The sequence below is a fragment of the Amblyomma maculatum genome, chromosome 10, assembly GCF_055883805.1.
Source record: "Amblyomma maculatum isolate TAMU_Amacu chromosome 10, ASM5588380v1, whole genome shotgun sequence".
Classification (NCBI taxonomy): domain Eukaryota; kingdom Metazoa; phylum Arthropoda; class Arachnida; order Ixodida; family Ixodidae; genus Amblyomma; species Amblyomma maculatum.
Window position 1 is genome coordinate 111,672,285 of NC_139353.1, and position 13,204 is coordinate 111,685,488.

General features: G+C 47.1%; 1 protein-coding gene across 1 annotated transcript in view; it reads left to right on the top strand.

Moving 5' to 3' along the window:
* The first annotated feature begins 593 nt into the window (after positions 1 to 593).
* Positions 594 to 13,204, top strand: part of LOC146177247 (uncharacterized) — a 35,863-nt gene continuing 23,252 nt past the window's right edge. Inside the window, exons 1-2 of the mRNA XM_084581116.1 lie at positions 594 to 848; positions 2,923 to 3,070. Of these exons, the coding sequence (XP_084437242.1) occupies positions 758 to 848; positions 2,923 to 3,070 (239 nt within the window). The 5' untranslated portion in view covers positions 594 to 757. The remainder of the gene's footprint in view (positions 849 to 2,922; positions 3,071 to 13,204) is intronic.

The window sequence follows — 13,204 nt, forward strand, 5'->3', positions numbered from 1 at the left end:
CAGACGTCTGACTATTTTGAACGTGTTCTCAAGGTTCACCTGTATGTGCCCACATTGTGTTTGTATAACCTGTTCACTTGCCAAAATTATAAGAAGGCACACAAGAACCTTGTACCATCAGTCTTGAGAAAGGCAGGGTTCTTGCCGAAACTTCGACTCCAAATAAAACAGGAATCAGTATGAAGCTTTTTCTCACGTGTATATATATTTATTTACTTATATATAATGGTGTATTTATGCTATGTTGAGCATTTGTATTAGGCGTTTTATTGTAGGTTTCCTAGCAGCTTTGCTTTAGGACTTCTTATTATACCAATTCAAGCAATACTAATTTCTGTAATACATTTCCGTCAATAAAAGCGCCTCAAAAAGAAAAAAAACTCTTAAGCTGCATTCGTTTGATCCAACTCTCCGACGCACAATGACCTTGAACGGTCCGCCAGACATTACAAGATTTGTTCCTTTTTCATTGCCCTTCTTCTTATCTGGCGGTCTGTTTTTGCGTTCGCGATTTCCTCATGTGGTGTCTCTTATCCATTTTAAGGACAGCACATCCGCTAGGGTGTAATTACAACAGTCACACGTGCGGACGGGGACGGCTGTTGGAGTCAGTTTCAAGCTCCGATTGGTCGCTTAACCTTGAGAGGAGGCGAACAACTTGCGACGATCGTGTGCACCTCTAGGCAGTGCACATACTCGCTTCATAATTGTTGCTGCTCAAGAAGGAGACCACAGCTTTTTCTTTCGTCGCCGCAAAATGTCTACATTGAGCTTTGTCAGTCAGCGGGCAATATTTTACGCGTCTGCGTTCTTGCTGAGCTTCCACGCCGGCACCACTGCCGAAGAAGGTGAGTTTTTTGAAACGGCTTATCCTGAGCGGTACCATTTCTCTGGAGATTTCCTACTTGAACAGAAAGGTACGGTAAGAACCACCCGAAGTCTATGTTCGGCAGAAAACGTAAAATATATACAAATATGAATTACGTTGTTAAAGTTATCCATTCCGCTATATATCAGCATGAATTGCTACAAAAGAAAAGCGACGATGTATTTCGTAGTAATGTCGTGCTGAGTAATAATATACCCAACAATCTGTACAAGCGCATTTTCGCAACAGCGTGTTGTTAAAAAACACATATTTCCCGCACTTTGTTATTTGGAACGATAACAAAAACACAAATTTCGCTCCTACACCGTCATTCATTAGGCTGCTGTTATAAACAAGCAATGTTCTTTTGCAGTGGGGTTACGTATCGTACATCCTCGATCCGTACCTCAGCACACTAATTTATAAACTCTAGCCAGCAGAAAATTGTTCAGTTCATTTTGCTACCAACGCCAAAGAGTCTAAAAGTAACGAAATCCACTCGAGACTTATATTTATTATCAATGCGTGGAAAGGTGTCCCGTTTATGTTGATTTCCTAACATATTTTTGATAGCCTTGCTCTTTTCTCTATCTGAATCCAGCTATCCGTGTTTATTTCTTCTCTCGGCGATCACATTCATAATATCACATACCACACGCCAAACATCGCAGGGTTACACTTATTGTTTATGCACAAATGTCACAACTGAAATAACATACCTGCAACCTGCGCATCCATAATAGACACATTTCAAAACTGCAGTGCAGTTTCTTTTGTTGCTTTGCTTTTAGGAGTTTTTCCCGTTGTTTTTTCATTTTCTTCATTGCAGCCTAAAATGTTGATATTCCTTGCTAATCTCGTTGTTCATTCCTATAGGCGCACCGTTTTTGCCCCTTCTCTCCTAGATGTATATGTGTACCCTGAGGGCTAAATAATAAAAAAAGAGAAGAACCTAAGTGTGAATATATCTCCGTATATGCTTTCGGGATGTTTGTCGTTTCTTGTTAAAATCTTTCCAATTGATTTGATATGACAGATTTCACTATTCAATGTGCAACAAGGTAGATATTACAGGCATGATTTTGCTACGGATCGCAAGATTTTCATCATGCAGATTTCCATCAGTATGTTCACAATATTCTGAAGTTGCCTTACAATTGTAAAAACGCTATTCATTACTTTTTATCGTGGTCTTAGCGACTCGATGCGAGTGTAAGCCAGTTTTTAAGGCCGAAGCTTGCTACCTATCGCGACGTTAATTAAAGCAACCCCACCATTGTGTTCTTAGCGGCATGTTATAAGTTTTTGTTATCTTGCAATACGTCTGAGGGCGAAAAGCTGGGCTTGATTTCATTCCAATATCATAGCGCCTGCAATGACTTAAAACAGTTTCTCATGTAACGGCGTGCAGCTAGATAGAAAGCAGCGGATGTCAATAATTATGACATATGAAGTCGCCACATAACTTTTCCTTCAAGCAGCAGGCAGAGCCCACCAAAAATAAGTCTGAAAGGGCAAACCAAACAAGGCGTGGCTGAAAATGAGAACGAATTTGCATATATGTGCGCCTCTGCGATGGTTTCGGGGTGAGGGCGTTCGACTAGTCAGCTGGGGGATCGAAATCCATCCCAGCTGTAGACCTGCATTTCGATGGAGGCATCGATGAATGCACCCGGGTAACATGATCGTGTCGATTCAGACACGTGCAGGCGCTAAAACACACAGGCGCTGTGAGTACGGCTGAGAAGGCTCACGTAGGTGCTGACACAGCTCACATGAATGCAAAGGAACATCTAAGTTTGTTCACGTTAAAAACTCCACATGTCGCAATTACCGGAGCCCTCTACAGCGGCCTGAGTAGATTTGGCAGGTATAAATTATTTACGAATCATATCCAGCTGTTCACAGCAGACATTACTTAACCGCCATGGCAATCCCTCCCCCTTTCTCCGTGAATAATAATTTCATAGCCTGCACCAAAATGAATAAAGTACAACCGAATGCGCGCCCTAGGTGCTCGCGTCACGTGTTTTCTTGTGATGTTCGCATTTCAGGCAGACAAAGCCCTCCTGAACTTATTGAGTGCACCAAAGAGGGCATCGCTGACTGCTACACAGGATACGACTATGTATTTCAAAGACGTGAACTTCAAATGAATGCCGAAGGCCAGTTCAACGAGGAAGCCTACAGAAGGGCATGCAGGTAATCATTTTATTTGTTCTTTACTTCGCCCTCTGCCTATGCGCAAAGATTTGTGTTAAAATTTGTGGCCTATGAAATTTCTCTTTCTTGGTGCACAACTTCGCTAAAATAATAAAAACTGTTTTTGCTAAATTTATCTTCATTGAATCAAATCAACATATCACAGGGATGAAGATTTTAGATAGAAGCAGACCCTCTGTGTAGTCTTTCGTAATATTACAGTTAGAAAGTTTGGCGATTCGTAATAATACAGTTGATAGACGAACCTGAGGAATTCTGAGGATGTATCGCTGAACGTCTTTTGAAAGTATGATGACGAACCAGGAGTGTGTTTATGAAGGGAAGGAAAATAAAAGACAGCGATCGTGCTGGTAGTGAGGGTGGCTTCATATTTATGGCGATGAAGATTTAGTAAAGCGAAGGCCTTAGTAGCTTTGTGTCCGAAAAATGTGTTTGCTGATGTTGATCACTTCACGTCGTCACTGCCAGTTGATGTCCTCTTGACTCATGCTTCGTATGATGAAGCATTTTGACCAGAAAGTATGACTAGAAAACGTACTTTGCATTGGCACGTAAAGAAAAAAAATCACGTTACCGGCAAGAGTCCTAACCCCATCCCTCTGATTTCCAGCCGAGTGCTCTAACCACTAATGTACGCTGGACGCGTTGGCACGAATAATAATTCTCTTTGTCTAACGTAAGGACACCGTAAGGCGCTCAGGGAAATGACGAGTGTAGTAGTAAGAAAGAGAAAAGTATTAAAAGGAACAGAAATTGCAGAAAGCAGCTGGCTAGCATAAGCTGAAGTCAGAGATTCGACGACGCCACCGAGACATTGTCATAGTCCTAAGTCATGTATCACGTGACGTCATAAGCCGATGGCGTCATACGTTGAGTGACGTCATTTATGGGTGACATCTCTACCAGTGCCGTCGGTAATTTGATGACCTCACACAGCCAGCCAACTAAAATGCTGCGTCAAATTGTAAACAAAATCACACCTCAACGAGTGATAACATCGAAGGTCGAATAGTGGCAGTGAGATCTTACCGGATTGGTTATTAAGATGCAGAATCGCGTCGATTACTAGTCCACAACGTCAACGGCAGCTCTAGTTCTTTCGCATTCTTCTCGTGGATTTTCTGCAATGGTCTCGCTAAATTCTTTTTTTGAACGTTGATGCTGATGTGTGTGAAGCGGCTACTGAGAAACTGCTCTGAATACCTTTCGCTTCGCCATTGCTTAAACATCTGTGATGACGTTCCAATATTTTTGGCAGTACGTTATCTGACGCTTGTTTGCAGTCACTGATATGGCTGACGAAAATGTCGCATGTGAGGTTCTGCCAAACTACCACCAGCTGGTGCCTTTTGAACAAAAGCTCTATTTAATACTAAAGTAGAACTCTTTGTGCCTCGCTGAGGGAGAAGAGGACCCACTTGTGTATAGGATGGCCTTTCACATAATCATGCAGCTTAGCACTGTGGGCTTTAATAGGTACGCGCAAGAACAACAGGTGCACATATTAAGGCACTAATGATTAGTATATCCCAACGTACAGCACATGTATGTAAAAAAGGATCCCAAGTGGAGCCCCAGAACAAGAGCCTGAAATTCTTGAAGCTGGCAGCTATGAAAAGTTGGTTAAAAGCGCTGCAACCCATTTTTATCTTGTAGCAGACTCAACTCGAAGGTCGTAACGCTTTTGCTCAACCAATGGTTTGACAACGGTTAAACAATCTAACGTTTTTATTTGACACAGTTTTCGCTCTATTATAAACTGTTCGTTATTTCTAATAAATATCCCAGTGACTGCTATTTGACAAAAATTGACTTATACATACCTCAGATTTTTTAAATGTTGCACCTCGCAAGCCAAATAATTCTGATAACTTATGTTTTACTGATTAGGTTACTTTCAAATATAATACCAAAATATTAATAATATTTAATAATAATAATTGGCTCACGGGAACCGAAAGGCGCAGTATCTGTCACACTTGTTTCTGTTTACCCCTGAACCGCGCTGTTTTGAAATTATGTTCTACTCACACAAATTGAAGTTTAAACTAGAATTTTACTATAGCTAGGTGAAGTTAAAGAACGATGCTGCGAATCTATCATGCATAATAGCTCCTGAAGAAATCTGCCTTGAAAACTATAGCCACTAAACAAACCTCAACGCTGTTTCTTGGGACGCGTCTATACATCTGAGCCTAAAACAATGAATTGCTACTGGTAAAATAGTCTTCATATCTAAATTAACATGATATAACTACATCGAAGTGTATTTAACCTGGCATAACAATGGGCTAAATTTGAAATTTGGATTAGTGTAGTCCAGAATGCAGTCCGTGATTTTGGCACATCATTGTCTGCAAAAAATACAATACTAACTTTAAGATGACAAGGACATTTAAAGGCTTTTTACGTGTTCGCAACCAAGTCCAAAATTACTATATATATATATATATATATATATATATATATATATATATATATATATATATATATATATATATATATATATAAGTGAAAAATTTTATACTGTTTCCCGGAGAGCAAGCAGAAAAACGGCCGCTCCTTGGAGCGCCCTGCTTTATTCTATCTTCATCCTCTTCTGTTTCTCCGCCCCTGCACACTTCACTTCATCGTCGGCTAAGCACATCACACTCGGCCACGACTGCGGTCCTTAAATGCATCACCCCACACCGCTGCTGTCGCATCTGTTGCACATGACGGTTTTTTTCCGGGCTGTCCTTTTGCGGAGCCACGAAGACGTTCGCATCGATATTTGCACATGTCTGGTCCAGTCAGTGGCAAGTTGCTCTCTGGTAGAGATTCTTTGGGTCGTTGCCACTTGGGCGTTCCTCCAAGGCCTTGTTGAGAGTCAAGTACCTCAAAGTTTCTCCTGTGCCAGCTACTTGGTGCTGGCTTGCTCTCCTTCTGCGGTTTTCGACGATTTTTCCTGATCTGTAACTGCACTCGTGATGCATCCATAGTGCTGACGGAAATGGAGAAAGCTGCACCGAAATGCTTGTTCCTGCTGCCACCGCTTCCACCGGCAGCACCGTGCCGTGCACAACTTTGTTGCGTACACCGGTAGGCGCGGTCTCGCTCTTTTCCAATAAACTGGTGACGTTTCTGCTCAGACTTTACGTCTAGCCCACTGACATTAGCAGCAGTAAGGCCTTTTTCTCCTGGAATCACCTCATATTGAACCTCCTGCCCTTTCCGGATGAGGCGAAGTCTACGCGAGTGTTGGAACGCGGTGCGGTGGACAAAAATGTCCTCGCCAGTGTCAGCGCGGTTGATGAAGCCGTAGCCCCAGATCACATCAAACCCCTTCACTGTCCCACTCATCCTCCATCGGGAAACAGAGGCTTCCTTCTCGTGCTGCACCTTTTCCTGTTGTTGTTGCATGCGATTAGCCTCACCTTCAGGATGCTTGTCCACAGATGGGCTAGAGGCGGTCCGGCATGAGCGGAGCTGCACTTCGTCGTTTTGGATGGACAGCATGCTGAAGTGCTGCTGATGTCCCGGCAGCAGCAAGCACCCCGCGACGACTGGCGGTGTCATGCAAGGCGGCCGCCCGGTGGACAACCATGCAGAGGCTGTCCGTGTCCAGTGTGGACATAATCAATGCGTGGGTGTCATCGTGAAGCCCGTCGACGATGTACTGTTTAGCTTCGGACGTGGGCCACTCGATGTTGCAGGCCTGAAGAAGACGGACTTTATCGTAAATGTAAAGGGCAACGTCTTCACCTGGAGCCTGGCGCCGCGCTTTCATCGTCGTGAGTTTGGCGTCGTGCGCACTGGCCAGAGGCGTAAACGCAGCAAGGAGGGCAGAGGTTCAGGCCGACCAAGTGTTGTAGCGGCGGCCTTCGTACTGGTGCCAGGCGCGGGCGGCACCACGGAGATGGTCTTCCGCGATGGCGAGCGTGGTGGTTGGGGACCAGGCGGAACGCCAGGCAGCAGCGTCGACAAGTTCAACCCATGCTTCGGCGTCATCAGAAAATCCACGGAACTCCGGAAGTTGTACCGGTGGTACTGGGCACCCAGAGGACATCGAGACGCGGCCAAGCGCTGCGGTCAAAGTGGCGGTTACCTCCCGGAGGGTTGAGAGCACTTCGGGAAGGAGGGCCGCCAGAGCCGAATCTGCCGAGGAGGCATGGACGCCGTTCTCTGGTGGAATAGGGGTCCCAGGCGCCGAATGAGCCGGCCGTGTGACTGTCCGGCCGCTTCGAAGGAGGAGCGGCGGGTCGCGGAGGTCCGGGTCGGGCCCGACGTTCGTCGACTGCGCCATTGTGACGGAGAGCAAGCAGAAACACGGCCGCTCCTTGGAACGCCCTGCTTTATTCTATCTTCATCCTCTTCTGTTTCTCCGCTCCTGCACACTTCACTTCGTCGTCGGCTAAGCACATCACAATATATATATATATATATATATATATATATATATATATATATATATATATATATATATATATATATACGTAAAGGAGATGACGCATGGTGGAAAAACAGTAAACCTTAATCAGACGTTTCGGCCGGAGTCCGGCCTTGGTCAAGGAATGTAGAAAGGAGCTGTCGGTCCTCATTTCTTATATACATGCACAATCCCAGAACGCGTGACCAGCCAATAGCAACGAATAAAAATCAAAATATCAAAACAAGATTCCATACACGTGATGTAATGTAGGTGCAAGGTATAGAGACAGAATGACACGTTTTGTGCTAAGGTCATGCATCTTAATATGTTGCACAATGAAAGTAAGATATATCACTTAAAAGTTTGTTGTCACTATTAGCGCACAAAACAAAATATCACGAGGTTAGAATGGGTGGAGTACACATCACACTAAATCCTGCAATGTACAGGATGGAGAGGGGGGATTCATCTACTGAAATATCATTCTCATTGGTAGGCGACAGTTGCAGATAACACGAAATTAGAATTTAACAATGAAATATAACTGTGATTTAGCGCGGCACAAAAAAAAAGTAAACAGTCATTCAAATCGCGGCATGATGACTGGCCACGTGTTCTTGTAATTGCGCATGCATATACCAAATGAGGACCGACAGCTTTTTTCTACATTCCTTGACAAAGGCCGGACCCCGGCCAAAACGTCGAATAAAAGTTTACTGTTTTTCCACCGTGCGTCATCTCCTTTACGTTTATGCCCTACCGCACCCATTCGAGCTTCAACCCCCTCCCTATATGTACATTGTGAGCGCAGGGCGTGCACTTTCACCTCTTTCATCTGTATAAATCCATCATCATCATCGTCATCATTGCTGACTGCTGCTCGGAGCGTCGCGCGCTGCGTGCCAGCTGGTTCTACAAAAGAACAGACGTTCATCCACGTGCTGCCTTACAAGTGGCGGAGGCGCGATTAGTATTCTCCACCTCTCGCTTTAGACCCACCTACTGTTCTCCCTGGAGCTCCGTTCAGGCCTTCGCTTGCGTCAACGGCCCTGTGCTATGGATGAGGGCAACGATGCTCGCTCACCTCCGGCGTCTCCTGCTCCTACTGCGACTGCCCCTGCCTGGACAGTCACCAGCCGCAAGCGCGATCCCCAGATCTTTGCCTTCACGGTGAAGATGTCGACGACTGGCTCGACAACTACGATAGGGTCAGCACATTTAACCACTGGGATGACGCTCACAGACAGCTAAACGTCGTCGTTTACTTGGCCGACGTCGCCAAAACCTGATTCCTTAATCATGAGGATGACATAGCTGACTTGCCTACATTCACGGACCAGCTAACGAAAATATTTGGCACTCCGGCTGGTCGCTCAGAGCAGGCAAAGAAAAATCTCGAAGCTCGTCTCCAGCAGCCCGGCGAGTCCTATACGTCGTATATCGAGGACGTTCTTGCCCTTTGTCGCCGTGTCAACGCTGCTATGCCTGAACCTGAACGTGTTCGCCACCTAATTAAGGGAATTAACACTACTGCTTTCAATGCCTTCGTGGTTCGAAATCCGTCGTCCGTGTCTGAAATCACATTTACATGTCAACGTCTGGACCAGCTACAGTCGTGCAGCCTAATGCAAGACCCCAGTGATGGCGGCTCCCTTAAAGATGGAAATTTGCGGTCCCTAATACGCACCATGATCCGGCAGGCGCTCTACGCCCTCAACAACCCTTCTGCTGTATCACCAACTCTTCCGCCAGCAACCGTGAATCTGGGCGGCATCATCAAAGATGAACTGGCGAATTTGAACTGCACTGTGACACCTGCTCCACCTCCCATCGCCTCCCAACCTCCCTTGCCAACCTATGCTGAGATTACTTCACGCCAACCCACCCCGCCTTCCCCGACTTGTTCGGCACCCGTGTGCGGTCACGTCGCTGCCATGGCACGATATCCTACAGTACACCGTCCTGTACCAGCCTGGCGTGCCTCCTGCCCCGTGTGCTACTATTGTGGGATACGTGGCCACATTGCCCGTGTCTGCCGCCGCGCCGCCAGTAAGACGAGCAACAGTGTTATGCTCCCTTTGAACGTGCCCTCGTGCGCCAGCCTGATTATTCTACACTGCCGTACACAGACTTTTACCGGCGCTCTTCATCTCCTCCAGATTCCAGCTGTGTTTCACGGCCCTCGCGTCCTTCCGACGCCGATCTCCTTCTCCTTTTCGCCGCACGTCACCGCTTCGTCCTGCCTCCCAACCCTTCGAACCTAGAGCTGAAAACAAACCGAAGCAGTTTTTTGGGGGGGAAAATTGCTTCGAGTTCGAAATCCTCCTCCTCCTCCTCCTCCTCCTGGGCGACCGTCAAATATGTTAGGTGTGATTGTTGAAGGATTGTACGTTGAGGCCCTCATCGCACCGGCGCCGCTTATTCTGTCATGCATTTCTCTCTGTGTTCTCATCTGCGCAAAGTTGTAACGCCATACGTTGGTCCGCCACTTCGTAGAGCTAATGGAACTCTTATGAAACCCACCGGCAAATGCACAGCACGTGTCCTTATCGATACCCAGCGGCATCATATTGAATTTATTGTGCTCCCCACGTGCGTGCATCTCATAATCTTGGGGTGGGATTTCTTATCGTCGGCGTCCGCCCTCATCTCTTGCCGTGAGCGCCTTGTTCATCTTGCGGACCCCGTTATATTTCCGACTACTGATTGTTCACCACTTATTCATTTTGCGGACCCCGAAATATTTCCGACTTCTGATTGTTCACCACCACACGTGTTCGCAGCAGTTGATTTCGTTTTGCCCCCAGGACGCGAGGAGCTGATCATCATGGCATTGGACTACCCTCTCGGTGGCGAGGCCTTCTTTATGCCCGCTCCTCACTGGACCTCCGACGGCCCAGCTCTTGCCTCGTGCCTCACCTCCTTCACCCGTGATTGCGCGGTGGTTGCGGCCCTAAATACAACTCTCCAGCCGTTCCTACTGCACAAGGCACGACATTCGGGTTTATTTTTGACGGCGATCCCGTTCCCCTAAGCACACTTTCCAGTGCACCACTGCCTGCTGCCAAGCCTCCATTTCCGACATCATCTGCGCTCGCAGCCGCCATCAGCCCTGGCCTTACATCCGAGCAGTAAACAGCTCTGCTAGACGTCCACTTGCGGCATCGAGAATCTTTTCATGTGTGCGCCTCAGCGTTAGGGAAGACCTCCGTCACCTCTCATCGCATAGAGACGGACGGCTCAGCTATTGTTCAATGACGGCCGTATCGCGTTTCGGCAGTAGAACGCAAAGTCATTGAGGAGCAAGTTGCTGACATGCTTGCTCGAAATATCATCCGGCCATCTATGAGCTCTTGGTCCTCACCTGTGGTTACGTTCGAAAAAAAGATGGCTCGGTCCGCTTCTGCGTGGATTACCGGGCACTTAACAAGATCACACGCAAGGATGTTTACCCTTTGCCTCGTATTAATGACGCATTAGACTGTCTTGAAGGCGCTGAGTATTTCCCCAGTCTCCACCTTCGCTCGGGATACTGGCAAAATCCTATGCACGAGACAGACAAGGACAAGACTGCCTTTTCTACCCCCAACAGTCTCTACGAATTTAACGTGATACCTTTCGGACTCTGCAATGCGCCGGCCACCTTTGAGCGCATGATTGATACCGTGCTTCGCGGCATGAAATGGAAACATGCCTATGTTATCTCAAGGACATCATTGTCTTCTCGTCAAACTTCGCTCAGCACTTACAGTGTCTCACTAAAGTCCTCACATTCCTTGCCCAGACAGGGCTTCAGCTGAATACCAAGAAATGCCACTTTGCGAGTAAAACGATCAAAGTACTCGGCCATGTCGTCAGTAAGGCAGGAATCCGGCCTGATCCCGAAAAAATTGCGGCTGTCGTTAATTTTCCTCTGCCCCACTGTTAGAAAGATCATGGCAGCTTCCTTGGCTTAGCCTCCTACTTCCATCGTTTTATTCGGAACTTTGCAACAATTGCGGCCCCGTTACACAAGCTCGTGTCTTCGCAAGTGTTTTACACCTAGTCCACTGAATGTGAAGACGCCTTCAAAGCTCTCAAGCAGGTACTCACTTCCACTCCTGTCCTTCTCCATTCTGAAGCTGACGCGCCCACCATACTTTACACAGACGCCAGTGGCCACGGTATTGGCGCGGTTCTTTTTCAATGCAACTCAGTGTCTGGAGAGCAAGCCGTCGCATACGCCAGTCGTACGCTTACTGAAGCTGAGCGTAAACATACTATTACCGAACAAGAGTGCCTCGCCGTTGTTTGGTCGATTAAAAAATTTCGACCTTATTTGTATGGCCGCCATTTCATTATTGTCACAGACCATCACGCACTGTTTGCTGTCATCGCTGATGACCTCATCGGGTCGACTGGATCGCTGGGTACTACGTCTTCAAGAGTACACCTTCACCGTCACCTATAAATCTTGGCGAAAACACCTCGACGCTGACGCCCTCTCTCGCTGCCCATTGATTCCTACTGATGCGGCCCCACCTACGGCTTCCCTCCTCTTACTCTTACCATTCGAGTCAGACTTCTGCTGGCCACCTGAATGTTCCACTCATCGCTATAGCTCCACTAGAGATTAATACTGATTTCTCGTCACTGCAGCTGACTGACCCTTACTGCCGCACAATCATCGTTCGCCTCCGCGGAGAATCAGTTGTCCCAAACAGTCGCTTGCGCCGTTAGCTGCGTCGGTTCCGATGTCACCATGGAACACCTAACCGCGACGTTTATCACCCTACGGGTCAACGCTGGGTACCGGTTGCACCTCGCTCCCATCGTTTTAAAATTATGGAGGCTTATCACGACGACATTTAGGCCACTTTAAAACTAACGACTGTATCAAGAGCCGCTACTTCTGGCCTGGGCTTCCTGCCAACGTCGCCAAATACATTTCATCATGTCCGTCTTGCCAGCATCGCAAGCGTTCAACATCCCCTCCTGCTGGCCTACTGCAACCTCTACCTTGCCCATCTGTGCCTTTCGACACGGTCGCCATTGACTAGTTTGGTCCTCTCCCTTTGACGTCAGACGGCAACCGTTTTGTTGTCACTGCCATCGACCATCTAAAGCGATACGCTGAAACGGCCCCTCTTTGCTCCGGTGCCGCCTCTGAAGTCGTGGATTGTTTCCTGCGTGCATAGTTTTGCGTCATGGAGCTCCCCATAATCTCGTTAGCGACCGTCTGTCACCCGTTAATAATTAGGGGGGTATTAATAATTAGGGGGATATTATTAACGATGCGCCTTTAACGGTGCGCACACTCCCAGACACCCTTAGAGTGAGTGGGGGTAGCTGTTCCGGTCGCAAAGGAGATGCCCTCGACTTGCGTGGCAAGCTCAGCCGGAATTCAACTACCTTGTAGTGACAGAAGGGGGTGGTCGTTTGGTGCCCAGCTGTCGCCGGTTCAAACCAGTGTAAGGATCGGAGTCAGAAGTAAGAAACAAAACACAATTTATGCCCAGCAAGAGACGATACAAAGGAATACACAAGATCGCTTGAAATACACAGACGAGAGGTTCACAGAATACAAACGCTAAGCATGCAATTCCACAGGTATCCAATAACGTAGAGGCTTTACAACAGATGAAACACGAGAGAGTACATAAACAAACACCAAATTGTTCACCGGGCACTGTTGCAGTCCGACGCCTCAAGAGTCACGATGT